General features: G+C 44.1%; 1 protein-coding gene across 1 annotated transcript in view; it reads left to right on the forward strand.

The window, feature by feature from the left end:
* Nucleotides 1-379: 379 nt before the first annotated feature.
* UBAC2 (UBA domain containing 2) overlaps nt 380-24,271 on the forward strand; it is a 170,574-nt gene continuing 146,682 nt past the window's right edge. The window contains exon 1 of the mRNA XM_061435278.1: nt 380-596. Within this exon, the coding sequence (XP_061291262.1) occupies nt 395-596 (202 nt within the window). The 5' untranslated portion in view covers nt 380-394. The remainder of the gene's footprint in view (nt 597-24,271) is intronic.

Raw genomic sequence — 24,271 nt, forward strand, 5'->3', positions numbered from 1 at the left:
CGCGGCCGGACACCGGAACGCTAGGCGGTCGTGTCAACAGTCAGCCGGGGAGCCGGCTCCGTGACGGCCCAGAAAGGACTGAGCACGCGCGGAACGCGCCTGGCGCCAAGCGGAGAGGAAATGTCCCCCGCGCCGGCATTCCGGAGGCATATGTTGCTTTGGTGTCTCCACGGGGCGAGGGGCGGCGCTAAAGTACTAATGCGGTCTCCGCAGAGTTACACCCACTCCTCCCACAAGCCATTCCCACTCCTTTCCCAAGGCTCCCGCGGCCGTCAGGAAAATCCGAAGAGGCGAACCCCTTTCACTTCGGACGCACTTCCCTTTCACGGCAGGAAGTAGGTGAGGCGGGGGAGCGGGCTGGAAAAAAAAAAAAAAACCAACGGACGAGCCGCGCATGCGTTGTTCTCTGGCGGCCTCTGGTGTGGAGTCGAGTAGCCCGATTCGTCGCTCCGCCCGGAGTGCGCCTGCGCGGTCACAGGTTTTTTTCTCCACACCGCCCCCCCTCTTCAGTCTCCGCTTCCCCTCCCCCTGTCCCCCGCGGGGCTCTGGGTCCGGCGCCGGGACCATGTTCACCAGCACCGGCTCCAGTGGGCTTTGTGAGTACCGGCCGCCGCCATCCTGGTTGTGTCCCCTAGACGGCACCCTTGGGTACCTCCTTGAGGAGGCTGGGGGCGGCAGGGATTCGGCGGTTGCAGGAGGTTTTGTGTGTGTGTATGTGTGTGTGTGTGTGGTCGGCGGGCGGGGGGTGGGGGGGCGGATCTTCCATCCCCGTTGCCAGAACCTTGGTAGTTCCTGCCCCTTGGGGCCAGCGGTCACCGCCCCCGTCTCAGCCTGGAGTGGCCAGTGAGGACTGAGTCCCGCCTCCAGCTCCCCTCGCCCCCAACCCGCCTGTGAGCCCTAGGTTCGATGCTCAGGTGCTCCCGGGGCTGCCGCCAAGTGGGCTGGGCAGTTAGGGTCCGGCTGGGTTGCCTGGTGTTCTGGCCCGGCTTCTTGCCCTCAGCGGAGAAACCAGAGGCTGAGGCGATGCTGGAAACCTGCTCAATTCATTTTAGGCTACCGAGGGACCCCAACTGGCTTCCCTCAGATGCAGATTTCAAACCTCTGCTTCAGAACCTGACCCCTTAGTTTTACTTCGATTTTTTTTTTCCTCCTCAGTCTCTCTTAGGAGTATTTAGATAAACAAAAACTGAGTAAAAGTACTTGAAAGTGGAAGGAAGTTTAGAAGGAGTTTGGCACAAGCAGGGCCGTTGCTGCTGGATGTTGTTATATTTTAGTGGAGTATCAGCGGTGGGGTGTCAACAGATGGAGGGTAGAGAAATATATAGAGCCTTTTAAACAGCTTTCTTTTTCTCGCTGAAATGGCCTAATTGACTCAAGGAAATGGCAACCCACTCCAGTATTCTTGCCTGGAGAATCCCATGGATGGAGGAGTCTGGTGGGCTACAGTCCACGGGCTCTCAAAGAGTCGGACACGACTGAGCGACTTAACTTTCACTAACTTTCAAGATGGACTGTATGTCAGCTGACCAGCATTGAGGTTAGGCATTGACAGAGCAACAGCGAACTGTTTGAATAGCTACAGTTTTTGCAACTTCTTGTCTGTTCATGCTTATCTCCAAATGTGTGAAGTTAATCTTACCAAGTACAGAGGCAGTTGACATTTCCAAATGTTCATGATCTCTTGTGAAAGCTAGGAATCTTTTCGAGAACACAGATCGCATTATTGACCAGGGGATTTTTGCAGAAATTAACACCTGTGGTCAGCAGTTTGTTACATAAGTGAGTATTAATATGTCTCTGGTCAATAAACGTTCTGGTAACAAAAGATGTATTAAGATACCTGGTCAGTAAATTGATGTCTTAGTCTGGGAGTAAGTTAGTATCAGGGTGACAGGCATAATTATAAATCTTCCTCACTGCTCAGCTTCTCAGGTTTTGAAGTGGGCTTAGTATTTATGATTTCCCTTGTTTCATGATTTGATTTATGGCATTTTTCAAGCACTGGCCTCAGAGTACCTTAACAGCTACTAGGTAGTTAATCTTCCTCAAAGTACCTTTTGGATAGAGAACATCATGACTGTTTAAACTGATAGTTGAGAAGGTGGTGTGTTTTTCCTGTGATCCTACTATGAGCCATACACTGCTGAATAGGAAATTAGCGGTTGTTATTGTTCAGTCGGTCAGTCATGTCCGACTCTGGGACCCAGTGGACTGCAGCACCCCAGGCCTCCCTGTCCTTCACTCTCCCGTGGAGTTTGCCCAAATTCATGTCCATTCATGCCATCCAACCATCTCGTCTTCTGTCGTCCCCTTCTCCTCCTGCCCTCACTTTCCCAGCATCAGGGTCTTTTCCAATAAGTTGACTCTACATCAGGTGGCCAAAGTATTGGAGCTTCAGCTTCAGCATCAGTCCTTCCAATGAATATTCAGGGTTGATTTTTTTTAGGATGGACTAGTTTGATCTCCTTGCAGTCCAAGGAACTCTCAAGAGTCTTCTCCAGCACCACAATCAATGGTAGAATTCTTCAGTCTTATTTGTTTTCTTTCGTCATTTGAGCTATCCTTCCTTGTTAATCAAAAAACATTAAAAAACTAAAACAGCAAGCAAAATCTGTTACTGGTTACTATGCTCTGTTAGCCATTATGTTGCCAAAGTATATTCAAATTTGACATAAGGTGACTCTGGGGAAGGTAAGACATGCTTACTTGTGGCACATGGTTGATAAGTATTGATTTCTAGGATCCAAACTGCAGCCCAGGGAGAGGCCTAGGCCGGAGGCTACTCCTTAGCTGTCTTGCCTTGTTTCCGAAATACATTTATCAGAAGCATAAAAATGGGTGGAATGGCCATTCCTCAGAAGTCCATGTCTTATATGCTCCTTTAACAAACATTTTGAGCAACTCTTATGGGTTGGTTTCTGGAGATGTGACAACTCTTGCTGGGTTCTGGGGACTTGACATTGGACAAGTCTTGGTCCCAGTGTTTGCAGAGCTTATAGTGTTGTTTAGGCACCATTTTTTTCCCGGACTGGTCTTTTGGCAAGTCTAGGCAGGAAAATTTTCCTTGCTCTAAAGTTTTTCTTTGTAAGGCTCCCCACTGAAAGGGAAGTGATTTCCTTTAGATAAGTCGTGTGCCCTTTGGTAAATGAGAGTTCTGATCCTAAGTGTCCTGAGGATGAATGTTTGCCTAACCCTGCCCCAAGGCGTGTTTTTTAAGGGAAAAATCCCTGCTCTTTCCTACCACCTGCATATTTCCCACCTCTGTGACTGGTAGATGATGGTGTTTGCGTGTTACACTTGCTTTCCTCTCTCTCTCATTTATTTATTTATTCTGCAAGTGTCTGTTGACTACGTGCATAAGCCACATACTGTTTGTGTACAAAGGATAAAGTGGTACACAGGATGAAGCAGACCGGCGTCCAATAAGTGTGTTACCATGGGATCGCACATAGTGGTAAGTGTCGTGAGGAAAATTCAAGGGTAGTGGCGTAGACTGTAGTTATAGAGGACTATAGCAGGAAGCCAGAAGAATGCAAAGAATGCTGCTTTAGCTGTCATGGTCAGAGAAGACGTTCAGGAAGGTGACCGAAAAGGTGTGAAGGAGCCAGCAGGTGAGTTTTTGTTGGACAGTGTGCATCTTGCAGAAGGGGAGACACAAGCACAGAGGCTCTCAAGCAGGCACAGCAGGGTGTTTTCCGGGTGTTGAAGAAAGCTGGTGCTGCCAGGGTCGTGAATCAAGCAAAAGGCATTTGCAACCATGTCTTTGAAACTGTACTGTTGTCGGGTAATTAGGACTGGATAAACGTGCGTAGGACTCGTGTTCATGCCTCATTTTAGATCCTTGCTTAGAGACGACTACATGTTGAGTAATAGATGTATTATTTCTGACATTTATTAGTAAGCGGTCCCATGACTTACTTCACAGTGTACTCACTCTGACCGTGGATTCAAGCAACACTCGTTGGATGTCTGCTGCTGCTGCTAAGTCGTTTCAGTCGTGTCCAACTCTGTGCGACCCCATAGACGGCAGCCCACCAGGCTCCCCCGTCCCTGGGATTCTCCAGGCAGGAACACTGGAGTGGATTGCCATTTCCTTCTCCAATGCATGAAAGTGAAAAGGGAAAGTGAAGTCACTCAGTCGTGTCCGACTCTTAGTGACCCCATGGACTGCAGCCTACCAGGCTCCTCTGTCCATAGGATTCTCCAGGCAAGAGTACTGGAGTGGGGTGCCATTGCCTTCTCCCATTGTCTAATGTATTCCAATTTCAGGTCCCACCTTCAAGGAGTTCAGTGTTTAGTGGGAGAAAAGTTGACAGAAAGCAATGAGACAGTGTCTGTACTGGGTGCTTCGGGTTTCTGGCAGGGGTTGGACTCGGGAGGGGAGAGGCGCTGTTAAGACTTCCATCGTGGGGCGATGCTTCAGCTGACTTTTGTGGCCTGAACACGAACTGCTGAGGCGTGCAAGCAGGGAGAGGGCCTCTGTGGGGCACGGAGCCTGGGCAGGGCCTGGCAGAGAGGCCAGAAGTGATGAATTAGGGGATTGCTGATTCCGGCGGAGGGGAGCACTTCCTGCACAGAGGTGTGTGCAGTGACGTCATTCAGAGGCCAGTGGGTCGAGGGCTGGGGATGGAACCTGAAGAGGAGACGTAGCCAGCTGCCCCTCCCCAGGAACACAGACAGGAGCGGATGGTAGAGCCGAGTTCCAGAAGCAGGAGAAGGTGAAGTTGTGAAACTCTGGTTGGGAAGGCTTCACACTGCTGTGGGCGGCAAAATGGAAGCTTCCCCTTGGGGATGCGAGCAGGGTTTTCCATATGCTGCCTGTGTCCTGGCTGCGAGAGCAGCCACGGAGCTTTCAGATTCCTGGTCCCATCCCCAGAGAGTCACATTCAGAAGAGCTAATGTGGCCATTAGAGATCTGAATTTTTAAAACCAGGGGGTTGATTCTGAGGGACAGATTTAGGTCAAGGCAATAGGGTGGTCAGCAGGAGGGGCCCAGAGTCCAGCGGGAGAGGCTGATGGTTTCGGTGAAGGTGGGAGCAGTGGAGATAGACACGGGGGAGAAGGAGGATTCTAAAAATGTGTAGGCAGGTGGGCTGTGTCAGTAGAGCTCATGAGATCGGGAGAGAGAAAGGAGTTGAAGGTGACCGGGTAGACACATTCCTGTTCACCGAGGCAGGGAGTGCAGAAACAGAGGGCTCAGTTGGGGGGAAGACATTTAGTGTCTGAGGGCCTGGGAAGTCCAGTTGGAGATAACCCAAGGGCCATCTGCAGACAGGGAGCTGGCCTGGACACGGGCTATTACGTGGGGGTTGTGCCCTGGATGTGAATGACGACACCGGGAACAGCAAGTAGAGCTGGAAGGCTGAGGACAAACTTTCAGCTCAGTTCAGTTCAGTTCAGTCACACAGTTGTGTCCGACTCTTTTCGACCCCATGAATCGCAGCACGCCAGGCCTCCCTGTCCATCACCAACTCCTGGAGTTCACTCAAACTCAGGTCCATCGAGTCCGTGATGCCATCCAGCCATCTCATCCTCTGTCGTCCCCTTCTCCTCCTGCCCCCAATCCCTCCCAGCATCAGGGTCTTTTCCAATGAGTTAACCCTTTGCATGAAGTGGCCAAAGTACTGGAGTTGCAGCTTTAGCATCATTCCTTCCAAAGAAATCCCAGGGCTGATCTCCTTCAGAATGGACTGGTTGGATCTCCTTGCAGTCCAAGGGACTCTCAAGAGTCTTTTCCAACACCACAGTTCAAAAGCATCAATTCTTCAGTGCTCAGCTTTCTTCACAGTCCAACTCTCACATCCATACATGGCCACTGGAAAAACCATAGCCTTGACTAGACGGACCTTTGTTGGCAAAGTAAAACTTTAGGCAGTTCCAAACCAGTGTTGAAGGCACAGTGGAGACAGGAGACAACAGAGTAGGCAGACATGGGTGTTTCTCTAGGAGAAAACTGTCCTCACCCGACCTAGTTTGATTTGCCTGCTTTCTTTGTAAACAAACTCCTGCAGCTTCTTCCCACTCTCTCATGGTGACTCTGATGGCCCGACTTCTGATCTCCTTGTCTCCAGTTTACAGCCCATTTCTGGCATCTTCCACTTCCAGTGTGGAGACCACGGTTGATTCCCTGAGTTGCGTTGCCGTCGAGACCCTTGGCGACCTGGGATCCCTGTCCTGCTGTCTCACCTGTCAAAACTCCAGCCTCGTCCTAATGTGTGGTGTCCATGCAAGCTGAGTCCTGGCATGGCTGCTCAGTTACATTTCTTGGATTCCATTGTCTCATCATCCAGGCTGTTCCCATGCTTACTCCATCCCAGATACAAGGGCCATGGGTGTTGGCACCCATGGCCATGCCTGGGCACATCCTTTCGCTAACTTGTTTATATCTATTCTTCAGCAGGTGTTAGAGGAGACGTGCTAATGTAGGTGATGTTCGAGCTGATTTTGGAAGGACGAGTAAGGGTTTGTCAGGCATGTGAACGTAGTTCTTTTTTTCCCCCCAATCTCAAAGAATTCTTCTAATTGAGGCCCATCCTTTGTCTATTCTTAACTCAGTCTTTTAAAATGTATTTTTGTTATTTATTTGGCTGCATTGGGTCTTAGTTGCAGCATGTGGGATCTGGTTCCCTGACCAGGGATTGAACCTGCGGCTCCGGCATTGGGAGCTCAGAGTCTTAACCACTGGGCAACCAGGGAAGTCATCCTCTGCTGCCTTTTCTAGTGACACTCCCTCCTCTCTTCTGGCACAAGTTAAAGCTGGTGCTTTCTCCTGTGGGCTCTTCGGAGATCCCCAGGATATTTCAGATCCCTATTCTGTGGAAAGTAAAAGTGAAAGTGAAGTCCCTCAGTCATGTCCGACTCTTTGTGACCACACAGACTGTAGCCTACCAGGCTCCTCCGTCCATGGGATTTTCCAGACAAGAGTGCTGGAGTGGATTGCCATTTCCTTCTCCAGGGAATCTTCCAACCCAGGAATCGAACCCGGGTCTCCCGCATTGCAGGCCGATGCTTTACCATCTGAGCCACCAGGGAAGCTCTAGTTCTGTGGAAAGGAGATGTTATTCCCTGTTTTTTTCGGGTGGTTGTGAAGATGAAAACATTTATCATGTGTAAATTCCTAGAGTTTTGCATAGTAAATAAGTAGGGTAAAGTATTTTTTTTCTTTTTCTTTTTTAATTATTTTGAATTGAAGGATAGTTGCTTTACAATATTGTGTTGGTTTCTGCCATACATCACCACAAACCAACCATAGGTATACATGTGTCCCTCCCTCTTGAACCTTCCTCCTACCTCCCACCACATCCCATCCCTCTAAGTTGTCACAGAGCCCCGGTTTGAGTTCCCTGTGTCATACAGCAGAGAGACTCCTCTAGTAACAACCTATGGAAATGATCCCTGAAAGTATAGTCTTAGAGTGAAGTATTTTTAACTGGAGACTTCTTTGGAGTCTTAAAAATACAGAAGCATAACCACTTCATCCATTGACCGTGTTCTGTATGTGCCCAACTGCTAATGACTTTGTTTCTTCTTCCCTACCAAGCTTCTTGAAAGATGTCTTCACTTTTTTTCCTTTCTCACTTCCCTTCACTCTTAAGCTCTGCAGTTAATTAGCTGTTTGTTTTTTTATTCTGATGGTCACCGGCTGTGGCCTTGCGTTCACCGTGCCTGCTTCCCTCCCCCACATACCACCGAGAGTGAGTGACCGGAGACTTCCTTGTCCACATACGGGCCTCTCACTCCTTGTCTTAGTGGAATGTTCTCTCACACTGGCCTTGATGAACACTTTTTGTGCAATTTTTTTTTTTAAATGGAAGTGTCGTTGATTTACAATCTTATATTAGTGTCAGGTGTATAGCATAGTGATTCCAGTTTTTATAGATTGCCTTCCATTCAAAGTTATTGTAAAATATTGGCCATATTCCCTGTGCTGTACATTACCTCCTTGTATCTTATTTATTTTATACCTGGTAGTCTGTACCTTTCTAAAATTCCTTGTTCTTTGACTTTCTCCTCTCATCTCCTGACGACATCTACTTAGTTTCTTTCACATCCTCAGGGGCTCCTGAATTTGGCTATAAGTTATTGTCACTTTAAGATGAGCAGTTTCAGTGGATCATTAAGGCCAAAACCTATTTCTGTCGAAGTAAAGAGTGAACTAAAGGTTGTTGTTGCTTAGTTGCTAAGCCATATCCGACTCTTAGTGACCCCATGGACTATAGCCCCCAGGCTCCACTGTCCGTGAGGATTCTTCAGGCAAGAATACTGGAGTGGGTTGCCATTTTCTTTCCCAGGGCATCTTCCCAACCAGGGATGGAACCTGGGTCTCTTGCATTGGCAGGTGGATTCTTTACCACTGAGCCACCAGGGAAGCCCATGAGCCAAAAGTAGAGAGTAGAAATAGAGTGGATTGTTGGGATGGACAGCTGAGCGAGTCTCAGGAAGACAGAGCTGGAGTCAGCCCTTTGGAGATTCGGATGGTTGTCAGTACCCAAGGGTATCATGCTAACTAAAGCTCACATAGCCCTGAGTTGGGAACCAGTATAAATTTATCAGAGTGCAAAATTCATTCTCAGCTGAGCTGGAAATTTCCTTTGAGTGAAACTCTTCTTTCTTTATCCAGAAACCTTAGTTAGGAAGCTTGAGTCAAATGCAGTTGATGAATCCGCAGTAACCGTGGTGCCAGCCTATGGTAAGGACAGTATTCTCACTCTAGAGATGGGTGGGCCGTAAGGACCAGTGGGTCACTCAGGGTCTACAAACCCCACCCTCATTTCAGCTTTAGGATATTGCCTCAGAAGCCGAGCGCTCTGACCAGCATCACGCTGACACGACACTTCCATAGTTCCCTACTGCGGCTGTGGTGGTGCTCCCAGGAAGGGCCATACCACGTTCTGATCTCTTCTTTCCTCAGATATGTACTCAGTGTGTTTGAATACATAAGTAAGTTGTGGGAGATGATCAAAGTAAATATTTTTGTCTCTCACCATCTCTTTAAAATGCACTTGGCTTGGGAAGCTTTTTGCCTTTATGAAATGGCATCAGGCCTTATGACTTTTTATTCACTCTTTAAGTTACTGATTCAATGGCTGTTTACTGTACCCGTGAGTCAGCTATTCTTCTAGGAGCTTGGGATTCGGTAGTAAGTGAAAGACAAAAGGTGCATTCAGGTGGCAGTAACCTTAGGGAACAGAAGTCACAAAACATAAGCTCAGTTTAGGGATCGAAAGTACCCAGTTCAGTGTATTCAGCCTTCATTCAAAGGTAAGACTTTATCTCCCTCTTTCTCCCAGTTAAGATTTTATCCCTCTTTAGAGATTGAAAGTACCTAGTTCAGTTCATTCAGCCTTCATTCAAATTTAAGACTTTTCCTTCTTCTTTATCCCAATTGGGATTTGTAGCTGGTAATGCCTTGTCAGAGAAAGTGATGTAACTAGCTTCTGACCTTTTGTGTGCCAACTGACCCTGAAATTTCTAGTTTCTCCTTCCTGGTTTCTAGATGGGGCAGAGTGGGAGGACGAAGGAATGGTGAGGAGCTCAGACTGTTCTATGCTTCTCTCTGCGCCTGGCCAGTGGTTTAAGCTGACTCTGTCCTATAGGTTCTTGCAGTGTCTGGGGAGGCACTCATGTGGGTTGCTCCCCTGACCTCTGGGGGATGTATTATTAGGCTGGTGGGCTTCATTTGGTGACTCTTCTTTAGCTTCCTGAAACTTAGGTCCATCTGCAGTTTCTTCCTTCTAAGGCCTGTTTGGCTTGCTTGAGGGTACTGTTGGACAAATCAAAGACGACGCCTCTGGCTTGTGGTCCACCTCTGCTCTGCTGGAATTGCTGATTCTTTGCCCTGGTCGTGCATTTTTTATCACATTGATCAACATGGCTTCTCCTCCTTCTGCTTTCCAGAAACCCACTGTACCCCCCACCTCCTATCAGGGCTCACGTATTTAGTTCACCCCTTGCTCGGCTTGACGCAAGGGCCTGGATGTACGCACAGTGAGTTGGTGGTTCGCTCCACTCGTCTTCCTCGTGATGTCCTCTCTCCACAGCAGAGAGCTCTCACCCTTCTGCTCTTTATACTCATGATCTGACTGAGAGGACTCTCTTGGTGCTCTTTCTTTGTAAACTCTGCATTTTGGTTGTGGAATCTCCCTTTGGTATTCAGCGACTCTTGTATTAATATTTCAGTACCTCAGTGAAACCTGCAATTTTGCCATCTTGTTTTAGTTAGGTTTCTGTTTTGAGGGCCAAGGATTACTTGGCTGGCCTCTTTAGAGGTGACTTTGTGTATTTGTGTTCAGATTTCATTCCTTGTTGCAGTAAGGGATTAACTGAACAGGCCTGGTTTGCCCAAACCCCTGAACCAGTTGCTTTTAATGCCTGATTCTTGGGGATAAGCTGCTTCCCAGATTTCTTCAGTTTTGAGGGAGTGTATTTTTTGAAACAAGGAGATCCAACCAGTCCATTCAAAAGGAGATCAGTACTGGGTATTCTTTGGAAGGAATGATGCTAAAGCTGAAACTCCAATACTTTGGCCACCTCATGCGAAGAGTTAACTCATTGGAAAAGACTCTGATGCTGGGAGGGATTGGAGGCAGGAGGAGAAGGGGACGACAGAGGATGAGATGGGTGGATGGCATCACCAACTTGATGGACGTGAGTTTGAGTGAACTCCTAGAGTTGGTGATGGACAGGGAGGCCTGGCGAGCTGCGATTCATGGGGTCGCAAAGAGTCAGACACGACTGAGCAACTGAACTAAACTGATTTTTTGAAATGCTTGAGAAATACAGTACTCTTTATTCAAGAATTTTGATTGAGAAGGAAAGACATATTAAGTAGGAAAGGGCAAACCTGAGCAAGGGTGCTTTTAAAAACAATGTTTTTCTTTTCAATCTAAAGTAAGATTAACCACATTATAGAAAGCTTGCAAGATAGAGAAAAACCACAGTTAGCATTTCAGTTAATTTTCTTAATCTTTTCCCCTCTATACATTTATGTTCTTGTTTTAAATTAACTGATTTTGTTATTGTAAAATGAATACATGGTCACCAAAGAAAATTCTGAAATATGGAAAAGTAGTGGGAAGAAATAAAAACATCATTTATTAACATCTTGGTGTTTATACTTTTTCCATTGCAAAAATGAATATCCAAATTAATAATTAAGTTTATCACACTTGAATACTATTTTCTAACTTGCTTTTATTTCATGCAACACACTTAAAATGCAGTCATAATGACTGTGTGTATATTCTGCTGTTTTTTCCTTTGTCATAAGCATTTTCTTAGTATACTATTCTTGCAGTTAGGTTTGTGCTTCCCTCCGTTGTTTTTTTTTTTCCATTATAGTAATGCTGAGAGCATCTTAATTTTCAAATATTCCTAGGAGTAAAAGAAGACTAAATAAAGAGTATTTTAACTTTTGATACTGCCAAATTCTAGCCCCACAGGATGGTACCTACAACTTTACCAGCAATTTTAAGGGAGAAAATATTGGTTTACTTAAGTTACCACGTTTAATTTTCACAGTAGCTCTAGGTATTGTTACTCTTTTTTTCTGCAAATGAGTATGTTGAGGCTCAGAGTGTAATTTGTCCAAATTATGTGGAAGAGCTAAGACTGAGCTCAGGTTTGCCTGCCTCCAAAGCCAGTGGTTTTTTCCACTGTGTCATGCCACATTAGAGACTAAATTGATGTGAATTTAGTCTCTGACTAGGAGCAATGGGAATATAACTTCTAAGCCTTAGGAAAAACACCTGGGAAAAAGAATCATCATTTAAATGAGAGTTCTGTGTATCTCTGTAATTTTTCAATCAACAGCTAATAAAGTATGCGTAATTACCCGTTTTACTTGTATCACAGTGTAAATTTTACTGTGTAACACTTACATGACAGTACTAGGCTCCATCTGAACAGCTGGTTAGTTCAGAACAACCCCGTGAGGTACTATTCTGAGTTATTCCTCGCGGTTTGCAGATGAGGAAGGTGAGGTGCAGGTATTTAAGTAACTTGTCCAGGATCGTAGCTGGTGAGGAGCAGGGCTAGACTTGGAATGCAGTCTGGCTCCCTGTTGTGTGTTGTCAACTAATGCACGCTACTACTGCTCAGACTCAAGTTTCTTTACATTTCTCTCTCTTGACCGCTTGACCCTGTTCATAGGCTCGTGATGAATACAGCAGCTCTGCTCAGCAGTGGGGCTTATTTCCCGGTCACTGAAAACGCACTCTGAGTCCTGGCACGTTGCTTTTCATTCCTCCCCTTGTGTCTGCTGCAGCTCCTTTCTCTCGGGTCCACCACGTTCCTTTTGTTGGCTTTCAGTCCATGAGTCTCCCTCTTTCTTCCTAAGCAGAACCAAAATCTTGTTCTGTTTTCGCTAGAGATGTTTTATGTCCTAATTAGGATTTTTTTTTTCTTGTAGGAACTAATATAATATACTATGGTTATTTTTATTTGCATAGTGTTCTTTTTCCCTTCTCTTTCTTGATTAATAACTTGACTAATAAAGAGAAAGTAAAAAGAACACTATGCAAATAAAAACAGCCATAGTATATTCAGTCAGTTCAGTCACTCAGTCGTGTCTGACTCTTTCCACCCCATGAATCGCAGCACGCCAGGCCTCCCTGTCCATCACCAACTCCCAGAGTTCACTCAAATTCATGTCCATCGAGTCGATGATGCCATCCAGCCATCTCATCCTCTGTCGTCCCCTTCTCCTCCTGCCCCCAATCCCTCCCAGCATCAGGGTCTTTTCCAATGAGTCAGCTCTTCACATGAGGTGGCCAAAGTACTGGAGTTTCAGCTTTAGCATCATTCCTTCCCATGAACACCTAGGATTGATCTCCTTTAGGATGAACTGGTTGGACCTCCTTGCACACCAAGGGACTCTCAAGTCTTTGCCAACACCACAATTCAAAAGCATCAATTCTTCGGCGGTCAGCTTTCTTCACAGTCCAACTCTCACATCCATACATGACCACTGGAAAAACCAGAGCCTTGACGACAGACCTTTGTTGGCAAAGTAATGTCTCTGCTTTTGAATATGCTGTCTAGGTTGGTCATAACTTTCCTTCCAAGGAGTAAGCGTCTTTTAATGGCTGCAGTCACCATCTGCAGTGATTTTGGAACCCAGAAAAATAAAGTCTGACAGTTTCCACTGTTTCCCCATCTATTTGCCATGAAGTGATGGGACCAGGTGCCATGATCTTAGTTTTCTGAATGTTGAGCTTTAAGCCAACTTTTTCACTTTCCTCTTTCACTTTCATCAAGAGGCTTTTGAGTTCCTCTTCACTTTCTGCCATAAGGGTGGTGTCATCTGCATATCTGAGGTTATTGATATTTCTCCCGGCAATCTTGATTCCAGTTTGCACTTCTACCAGCCTAGCGTTTCTCATGATGTACTCTGCATAGAAGTTAAATAAGCAGGGTGACAATCAATATACAGCCTTGACGTATTCCTTTTCCTATTTGGAACCAGGCTGTTGTTCCATGTCCAGTTCTAACTGTTGCTTCCTAACCTGCATACAGGTTTCTCAAGAGGCAGGTCAGGTGGTCTGGTATTCCCATCTCTTTCAGAATTTTCCACGGTTTATTGTGATCCACACAGTCAAAGGCTTTGGCATAGTCAATAAAGCAGAAATAGATGTTTTTCTGGAACTCTCTTGCTTTTTCGATGATCCCGTGGTTGTTGGCAATTTGATCTCTGGTTCCTCTGCCTTTTCTAAAACCAGCTTGAACATCAGGAAGTTCACGGTTCATGTATTGCTGAAGCCTGGCTTGGACAATTTTGAGCATTACTTTACTAGCGTGTGAGATGAGTGCAATTGTGTGGTAGTTTGAGTATTCTTTTGCATTGCCTTTCTTTGGGATTGGAATGAAAACTGACCTTTTCCAGTCCTGTGGCCACTGCTGAGTTTTCCAAATGTGCTGGCATATTGAGTGCAGCACTTTCACAGCATCATCTTTCAGGACTTGAAATAGCTCAACTGGAATTCCATCACCTCCACTAGCTTTGTTCGTAGTGATGCTTTCTAAGGCCCACTTGACTTCTCATTCCAGGGTGTCTGGCTCTAGGTGACTGATCACACCATCGTGATTATCTGGGTCATAAACATCTTTTTTGTACAGTTCTCCTGTGTGTTCTTGCCACCTCTTCTTAATATCTTCTGCTTCTGTTAGGTCCATACCACTTCTGTCCTTTATGGAGCCCATCTTTGCATGAAATGTTCCCTTGGTATCTCTAATTTTCTTGAAGAGATCTCTAGTCTTTCCCATTCTGTTGTTTTCCTCTATTTCTTTGCATTGATCTCTGAGGGAGGCTTTCTTATCTCTCCTTGCTATTCTTTGGAACTCTCCATTCAAGTGCTTATATCTTTCCTTTTCTCCTTTGCTTTTCACGTCTCTTCTTTTCACAGCTATCTGTAAGGTCTCCTCAGACAGCCATTTTGCTTTTTTGCATTTCTTTTCCATGGGGATGGTCTTGATCCCTGTCTCCTGTACAATGTCATGAACCTCCGTCCATAGTTCATCAGGCATTCTATCAGATCTAGTCCCTTAAATCTATTTCTTACTTCCACTGTATAATCATAAGGAATTTGATTTAGGTCATACCTGAATGGTTTAGTAGTTTTCCCTACTTTCTTTAATTAGCTCCTACCAAAAAAAAAAAAAAAATCCTAATTAGGGAATGGCAGCCCACTACAGTATTCTTGCCTGGAGAATTCTCATGGACAGAGAAGCCTGGCGGGCTACAGTCCCTGGGTTGCAAAGAGTCGGACACGACTGAGCAACTAAGCATATTATCTACCTTGGGCTTCCCAGTGGCTCAGCAGTAAAGAATCTGCCTGCAATGCAGGAGACGTGAATTCAATCTCTGGGTCGGGAAGATCCCCTGAAGGAGGGCATGGCAACTCTGTCCAGTATTCTGCCTGGAGAATCGCATGGACAGAGGAGCCTGGTGGGCCACAATCCATAGGGTTGCAAAGAGTCAGACACGACTAAAGTGACTTAGCCCATTATCTGCCATTTCCACCTTTTTCCATTCTCAGCCTATGGCAGTATCAGTTTAAGTCAGAACGTACTTTAAATCAAGCTACTTTAAAAATGTATTTCTATGGAATTTTAATAAGTACAACCTGATAAAGAATATCGTAAATAATAGTTGACTCCAACATTTTTGATGTGTGCTTTGTGGAACACACTGGTAGTGTGTGGGGCTGCTTAAAATTTTTTTTTAATTAAAATTTTTAAACAAAATTATATTGTTCAGTTCATTTTTTCTAGCTTTATTGAGATATAGTTGACAAAAATTTTATATGTTTCTATTGTATGTGATGTTTTGTCATATGTATACATGGTGAACTAATTACTGTGGTCAAGGTAATTAACATACCCATCACCTCACAGTCATCTTTTTTGTGTGTGTCAAACATTCAAGATCTACTAGCCAGTTTCAAGTATACAATACAGTATTGTTACCTATCGTCACACGCTGTACATTGCTTACATTTTAACTCATTTAAATAATAAATGAAAATGATTGTTATTTTTATTGTTGTTCAGTTGCTCAGTCATGTCCAACTCTTTGGGACCCCCTGTACTGCTTATGTAAGTCATGATTCCCTTTCCCAGACATTTTTCATGAGATTTGTATGTTACATTGCCACTGTTCTCAGACATTTTCCAATGCTTATGTCACCTTAGTCCCTTGAATGTAGCATGGTACTGTGGAAAGAGCACAGTATTAGTTGTTTTTTAAAGATTGATGATGCCAGTTAGTACTTCCAGGCTTATGGACCCTGCGACAAGGAAATTTAACTCTTTGTTAAATTGATTAACTTTTTGTTTCTAAGACTTAGTGGGCATGGTCTTCATTGTAGAAAATTTGGGAAACAAAAGGAAGAACATAGAATTCCATTTCACTGTGCCACTGAGAGTTCATCTGTGTTTACATCTTCAGTTCAGTTGCTCAGTTGTGTTGACTCTTTGCGACCCCATGAACCGCAGCACGCCAGGCCTCACTGTCCATCACCAGCTCCCCAAGTCCACCCAAACCCATATCTTGGTGTTCTGTAAATTATTCCATATGTATGTACGTAAACATATTTAAAAGCAAAATTGGATCTATATACAGTTTCATGTTCTGATTTTTTCATTTAGCCTTAAATAAATTTACCCCATCATTAATAACATTGTTAATGATGTTCAAAGCTGACATTTAGTGTTGTTTTTGTCTTGCCTTAATGACAAAACTGAAAAATACTTGCTGTCAAAAAATTCACAAATTACACAAGTAATGTAATGTAGAAAGGAATAGTCACATTTTACTCCAGCTAAATGACTATTACCGATAGTTGAATGTTCATTCTTTTAGAGACTTTTCTATGCAAGTTCTTAACCTGTGCATTCTTTCTCTGAGACACATACACACAGAAAATCATAACGATAGCTATGTTTACATTGTTATTATTGTATATTCATTATCCCCTGGAGGAGGAAATGGCAACCCACTCCATTATTCTTGCCTCATGGACAGAGGAGCCTAGCAGTCCATGGAGTAGCAAAGAGTCGGACATGACTGAGTACACACACCTACACGCAGTCAGTGTTGAACCAAGGTTTGTGACTGGAGTCGTAGGAGAAAATAGAGCCCTGGGTCATAAAACCTGTGCTACTTCAGGGAGTCTCTTAATTTCTTTTGATATTTCTTCACTACTTAATTTCACCCTCAGCTACTGCAGCTTCTTGAGCCTTGCATCATTTTCTTCTTGGAAGTCTTCTGTGATCTCCCCCTGGCCTCCCTCCTGCAGCAAACGTTTTGGTGCAGAGAACACAGGGTGAACTTTCCAGATGCTCACTTGGCCATTCTTGTGCATAGTGAGAGACTGGATTCCTAAGTAGCTGGTGTGGGTTTCCTCTTTGTTTGTGGGTTGGTCTTGGTCCCCAGGAGGCCCATACCTCCACTGCAGGGCTGCCTGCAGGCCCTGTTCAGGTGTGCAGAGCTTGTGACTAGGCTGCAGAGGTGGGGAGCAGGAGGAAATCCCCAACTGCTGGCCTGTGGGCTGGCTGGGGGGCTCAGCCCTGTGTAACTCTCACTCTGAGTAAGGCTGCCCTTCCTCTTACCACCCACCCCCTCCCACTGATCTGTGTTCCCCAGGCTGGCACCTCCTGGGGGAATCTGAAGATACCCGCGCTCTTTTCGAGTCCTTCTCAGCCCTTAGACACCTCAGCGTCCTCCCAAGTACATCGCCACTTTCTTCAGAGGGCAATTCTTGAATTTTATTTTGGGGGCCAAGCCTTTTCTCCTGCCAGGGAGAAAAATGCCAGATGAATGGCTGTGGGTGAGAAAATCTGAGTGTGCCTGGGGGTGGGGTTTTGTGGAAGGGCCACCCACCTGTCACGGCAAGGCAGGCATGTGTGCCGTTTATATGGGGATGGTTTTACACAGGATGTGGGCTCCACACCAAGGGCCATTGAGACAAATGTGAGATAATAATTCCCTTGTCAGTTCTTTCTCCTCTTGATTGTAACAGAGGGAGAGTCTCAGTCAGGTGCTAGTTTGACGTGCGTTGCTGTTAGCAGCCAGTCACCTGCTGTGACCTGGAGAACAAGAGGCAGGCCGCCATCTTTCTGTCAGCAGCAGTGTTAGAATCTCATAAAGTGTGTTCACTTTATAGTCATCAGCTACTGATGACATTGTGGCACTCATTTTGTAATTATTACAGTGATGTACAGTTTCTTTTAAAATACATTTATTTAACTAAATCATAGTAAGGTGAGTTGAAGTGTTAAATACTAGAGTAGGTAGCACTGGGATATGGCAAAACTTGTGGTGCCAAAATGGAAATGTTTGAAGTTTGAGGAATACTCTAGATTATTCTGACGGATAATTCTGTTTGCACATTGCTCCTTCCCAGGTCTTGGTCTTTAGTGATTGTTCCCTGGACGACTTTGAAAGGAGATGTTTCTCTGGTGTTCTGAGGGCCCTCTTATTTCAGTATGACTTAGGAAGGGAGGAAACGTGGACAGGTATCGGAGTCTGTCATCTTGAACTGGAATTTTGTCTGGAGCTGTCTTTTTGGTTTCATTGCTTTTATCCAATTCTTGAATCTACTTAGAATTCATTTTAGTGTTTTTAGAGTTTAAGTGGGTGTTTTGTGTTCCTACTGACCTGCCAGTCTCGGCACCAGTGGTTTAAGATGTTTAGTAGCGTCTCTGTACACAAATGGATTAGGTGCTAAAAGGCTGTGTGTACAAGTCCAGACTTAAAAGACTTTCTGCTTGGTTCTCTATTTTTTTTAATTAATTTATTTTATTTGGAGGCTAATTACTTTACAATATTGTAGTGGTTTTTGCCATACATTGACTTGAATCATAGACTTTCCCACCAGACAGGAGTGGAAGAGATTTCTTGGATCATCAAACTTGAAAATCAGACTTAGGTTTCTCTGCCTTGCAGATATGTGTTTGGTTTATGTCTCCCGCGCCCCACCCCACCCTGATAGAACAGTTTTATGGACGTCTTTGTGGGGACAGTCACCAGAAGGCACTCGCTGTCCTCCACTTGATCACTGAGGGTATGTTTTCATCAGGTTTCCTTCCAGGAGACTCATAGTCCTGAACAGTAAAGCAAGGTGGATGCTGAAGGCATCCCTCCCAGAGGCACAGGTTTCTGCCTTTTCATGGACTTCCACACGTTAGCTTAACCCCTTTTCGATGAAAAAGCTTAAGTGACTTCATAAAGCACCAAGTCACCCCATTCTTGGGGGACCCCTGAGAAGTTTACCAAATAGTTAAGTATTCAGAAATAGAAAAACCAAACTGGTAGGATATGGCGGCCGCTCCTCCCAGGGGTGCGAACCACACCGGGGCTTTTGGCGAATGTGCTGTGACATGGTGACTTGTGGGAACAGGCAGGGTTGCTGCCTTTTCGTTCCCCTCATCCCCACCCCCTGCAGCACTCGTCAGCTACGATGCTCTGTAACAGCCCACATGGCTATGCTTTGCAAGACCTGTGGTTAGTGTCTTCAGTACCTAAAAGATGCATATTTTTATTCAGGTAGGATTCACATAACAAAACTCACCATTTTAACCATTTAAAGGTGTACCGCTGTTTGCTTCTGGCCCATTTACACTGTTGTGCAGTGGTCAGTCTCTAATTTTGGACCATTTCTATCGCCCTCTAAAGAAGCACAGCTCCCACTAAGCAGACCCTTGCATTCCACGCGCCCCCCACCCCCCATAATCCACTTTGGTCTGCTTTCTGTCTGCATTTTTGAATTCTGGGCACTTCATGTGTATGGAATCATCGTGTGTTGCTTTTTGTTTCTGGCTGCTTTCACTCAGCGTAATTTTTCAAGATTCTTCTATATTATAGCCTCTGTCAGTAGCGTGTGTCCTTTTATGACTGAGTGATGGCCTGTTTCATGGGTGTACTTCATTCTGTTTATTCATCTGTTGATAAACGTTTGGGTTCTTTCTACTCTTTTGGCTCTCAGGGTATGCTGTGATGAATATTCAGGTTTTTGTTTGAATATCTGTTATCAGTCCTCTTGAGTATATAACTAGGAGATGAATTGTTGGGTCATATGGCTACCCACTCTAGTATTCTTGCTTGGAGAACCCCATGGACAGAGAAGCAAGGTGACCTACAGTCCATGAGGTCACAGAGTTGGGCATGACTGAGTGACTAACACCAGGACACCATGGTAATTCTATGTTTAACTTTCTGAGGAACCAAAAAGGTACAGGTGAAGTATTCAAAATAGTAATAGTGAAAATCCTTTTGGACCATGGACTAGGATACAAAGATATCAGATTTTCTTGTTATATATTAGAAAACCTTTGCTTTGGGGTCAGGCAGAACAAGTTCAGATCTAAGCCCTTCTACTAACTAGCTGTGACCTTGGGGAAGTTATTTAACCTTTTTTATCCTATTTTTTACCTAAGACATTCAGATAAGTAACTATTGCCTCAGGTACTGTAAGCATTCACTGAGTGCTTTTTTTAGCACAGTGCTTGGCATAAAGCACTCCACATGTACTGTAATAATTATTTTAGGGCAGTACACAGTCACCGTAGCCTGATGCTACTCATTGCCAAGGAGAGATGGCTGTGTGCCTCAGTCATGCCAAAGAGTTGAGGGACCCAAAAGGAGACACCCTAAACTTTGGTGTTTTATGTTGTCTTTCCCATAGATGCTTTGCATTTTTATTTTTAAATTAATGTATTGACTGTCATTCTCAAAGTTTGTAACATCCCTGTTTTCAAAAGTGGAAGGACCCACTGCAAAGAAGTGACTTGTTTTTAACTTTCCATTTGATCCCTGCTTGGGTTCTCCATGGATGAACCACTTCCTGGTTCCACTCACAGAGGGGCCAGCAGATTGCTAGCGATTTGCCTTGTCTTGCTGCGTAAGGATTTAATGACACTTGTTACTGAATTAATAACTAGCTAAACCAAAATTATTTTTTCTAATTCTTAAAATATTTTCATAAAAAATTAAAACCTCCCATGAACAGATCACTCAGAGATTACCACTGTTAATACTTTGACAGATGCTTAAAAAAAAAACCCATGTATGAACTGTTTTTTAAAAAGTGTTATATAATAATGCTACTAGAAATATTTTGCACTTACTACTTGGAACATGTCTCCAAAGCATGAAATATTTTTCTATAACCTAGTTCTTAAAATTGAATATCATTCCATTTTATGGATAGGACAGTTTATTTTCCTATTGGATAGTTATGTTCCTAGTTTTTTCACGGTTACAAACAATGCTGTGATGAGTGTGTTTATAGCAAAAATCTTTTTGTATATCCATGATAATTACTTTGGGCTAAGTTCCTAGATGTAGATTTTTTATTTTTTAATCAGAGATCTTATATATATTTTTAAAACCTTTGATCCGTTTAGTATTTAATAAAGTCAGGAAGTAAGAGTTACAACTGGACATGGAACAACAGACTGGTTCCAGATAGGGAAAGGAGTACGTCAAGGCTGTATATTGTCACCCTGCTTATTTAATTTCTATGCAGAGTACATTATGATAAACGCTGGGCTGGAGGAAGCACAAGCTGGAGTCAAGATTGCCGGGAGAAATATCAATAACCTCAGATATGCAGATGACACCACCCTTATGGCAGAAAGCAAAGAAGAACTAAAGAGCCTCCTGATGAAAGTGAAAGAGGAGAGTGAAAAAGCTGGCTTGAAACTCAACATTCAGAAAACTGAGATCATGGCATCTGGTCCCATCACTTCATGGCAAATAGATGGGGAAACAATGGAAACACTGACAGACTTTATTTTTGGGGGGCTCCAAAATCAGTGCAGATGGTGACTACAGCCATGAAATTAAAAGACGTTTGCTCCTTGAAATAAAAGTTATGACCAACCTAGACAGCATATTCAAAAGCAGAGACATTACCTTGCCAGCAAAGGTCCGTCTAGTCAAGGGTATGGTTTTTCCAGTGGTCATGTGCAGATATGAGAGTTGGGCTATAAAGAAAGCTGAGTGCCAAAGAATTGATGCTTTTGAACTGTGGTGTTGGAGAAGACTCTTGAGGGTCTCTTGGACTGCAAGGAGATGCAACCAATCCATCCTAAAGTAAATCAGTCCTGAATATTCATTGGAAAGACTGATGCTGAAGCTGAAACTCCAATGCTTTGGCCACCTGATGTGAAGAACTGACTCATTGGAAAAGACCCTCATGCTGGGAAAGATTTAGGGCAGGAGGAGAAGGTGACGACAGAGGATGAGATGGTTAGATAGCGTCACCAACTCGATGGGCATGAGTTCAAGTAAACTCAGGAGTTGGTGATGGACAGGGAGGCCTTGCGTGCTGCAGTCCAGGAGGTTGCAGAGTCAGACACGACTGAGCGACTGAACTGACTGACTGACTGAACTGAAATACAGAGCCATGCGGGAAAGCCACTCTGAGGTGCTGTTTGAGATGAGGACTGGAGTGATGAGAACAGGCTGGACATGGGGAGAACGTTTTGAGTAGAGGCAGTAACGGGTGTAAAGGCCCTGAGGTATAGGACCTTCAGGAACAAGGTCATTCACGTAAGGTGCTGTGGATGGGACTGTGTACTGCTGAATAATCCATAAATGCTGGATAGTATTGGTAGTAAGATCAGAGCACAGGAATAGCCTGTCATTAACTGCCCAACAGTGAGTGTCCAGTTTTGCCTCGTGAGTGGACAAAAATTGGCATCGTAGAATACGCAGATAATTGTACAGTGAATTGTACACGCGAATAGAGTTGCACAGCACATTTTTCTTTATTGTTGTGAATTACATTGGTTTGCTTTGCATTCCTGGTTTAACTTCACTTGGTTGTGACTATTATCTTTTTTGTGTATAGCTGGATTCAATTTGCTAGTATTTTGTTGAGAATTTTGCATCTGTGCTTCTAAGAGATAATTGGTCTGTTATTTTCTTTGAGTGTCTTGGTCTTTTTTTGGTATGAGTATAGCATTGGCTTCATGAAATGAATTCAGAAGGGTTCTCTCCTTTTCTGCATGGTGGATGAGTTTGTGTAGGGTTAGTTTTCTTTTTCCTTTAAGTGATTGGTACCATTCATCAGTGAAACTGTCAGGCCTGGTGTTTTCTCTGTTGGAAGACATTTAGCTGTGAATTGTTTCTTCATTTCTATAGGTCTATTCAAGTTATTCATTTCTTTTTGAGTGAGCTTTGATAGATTGTATCTCTCAAGGAATTTGCCTGTTTTATCTTAAGTTGTCAAATTTGTGGGCAAAATGTTGTTTCTGATATTCCCATATTATTCTTTACAAATTGTTTATGATAAAAGTACATACATAAGATTTAACCATTCTAACCATTTTTAAGTGTATGCTCCAGTGCATTAAGTGCATTTTGCAATGCTGCTGCTGCTGCTAAGTTGCTTCAATCATGTCCGACGCTGTGCAACCCCATAGACGGCAGCCCACCAGGCTCCCCGTCCCTGGGATTCTCTAGGCAAGAACACTGGAATGGGTTGCCATTTCCTTCTCCAGTGCATGAAAGTGAAAAGGGAAAGTGAAGTTGCTCAGTCGTGTCCTACTCTTAGCAACTCCATGGACTGCAGCCTACCAGGCTCCTCCGCCCATGGGATTTTCCAGGCAAGAGTACTGGAGTGGGGCGCCATCGCCTTCTCCGTTTGCAATGCTATAAACCGCTTATTAGGCTCTTAATGTCTGTGGCATCTGTAGTGATGCCCCCCTCCTTTATTTCTCTTTTTTTTTCCCCCCAATCAATCCTGCTAGAGGTGTATCCATTTTATTGATCTTCTCAAAGAGCTTTTAGTTTCATTGATTTTTTTTTCTGTATTATATTTTGGTTTTCTATTTCATTGATTTCTGCTTATAATTCTTTTCATATGCCTGGTGAGGGTTTAGTTTGCTTGTCTTTTTCTAGGTTTATTAAAGCTTGTAGGCTTTGTCATTATTTGAGACCTTTTCTTTTCCTGTATAACCATTTAATGTTGTAAATTTCCTTACTTTGCCACCCACAGATTTTGCTTGGTTTTTTTATTCTATTAACATATATTCTGTTTTACCTTGTGACTCCCTCTTTGACCCAGATATTATTTAGAAGTATGTTGTTTAATTTTCAAGTCCAGTTGACCCTTGAACAACATGAGGGTTTGGAACACTGACCCCTGTGAAGTTGAAAATCCAGGTTTAAGTCTATAGTCAGCCCTTCATATCCATGGTTCTGCATCTGTGGATTCAACCAACAATGGATCATGTAGTGCCATATTATGTATTTATTGGGGGGGGGGGGATCACATAGGTGAACCCTTGAAGTTCAGATCTGTGTTGTTCAAGGGTCAACTGTATTTGGGAGATTTTCCATCCATCTTTCTGTTGTTGATTTCTAGTTTTAATTTTGTGGTAGTCAGGGAATATACTTTGTATGATTTTAATTTCTTTAAATTTATTGAAGTGTGTTTTATGGCCCAGAATATGGTTGGTCTGTCTTGTGGAATGTTCCATATGCATTTGAAAAAAAAATGTGTAATTTTCTATTGTTGGGTGGGTGTTCTATAAATGTCAGTCAGGTCACATTGATTGATACTGTTTTTCAAGTCTTCTATATTCTTACTGATTGATATAATAGCGTATTGCAGTGTGGGTGTCTTAAACAACTGAAGTTTATTTGCTCTCAGGACAGGAGGCTGGAAGTCCAAGATGAAAGGGTTGGTGAGGCCTTTCTCCTTGACTTGTGATGGCTGTCTTCTCCCTGTGTGTTCACATGGTCTTTCCTCTGTATGTGTGC

The sequence above is a fragment of the Bos javanicus genome, chromosome 12, assembly GCF_032452875.1.
Source record: "Bos javanicus breed banteng chromosome 12, ARS-OSU_banteng_1.0, whole genome shotgun sequence".
Lineage (NCBI taxonomy): Eukaryota > Metazoa > Chordata > Mammalia > Artiodactyla > Bovidae > Bos > Bos javanicus.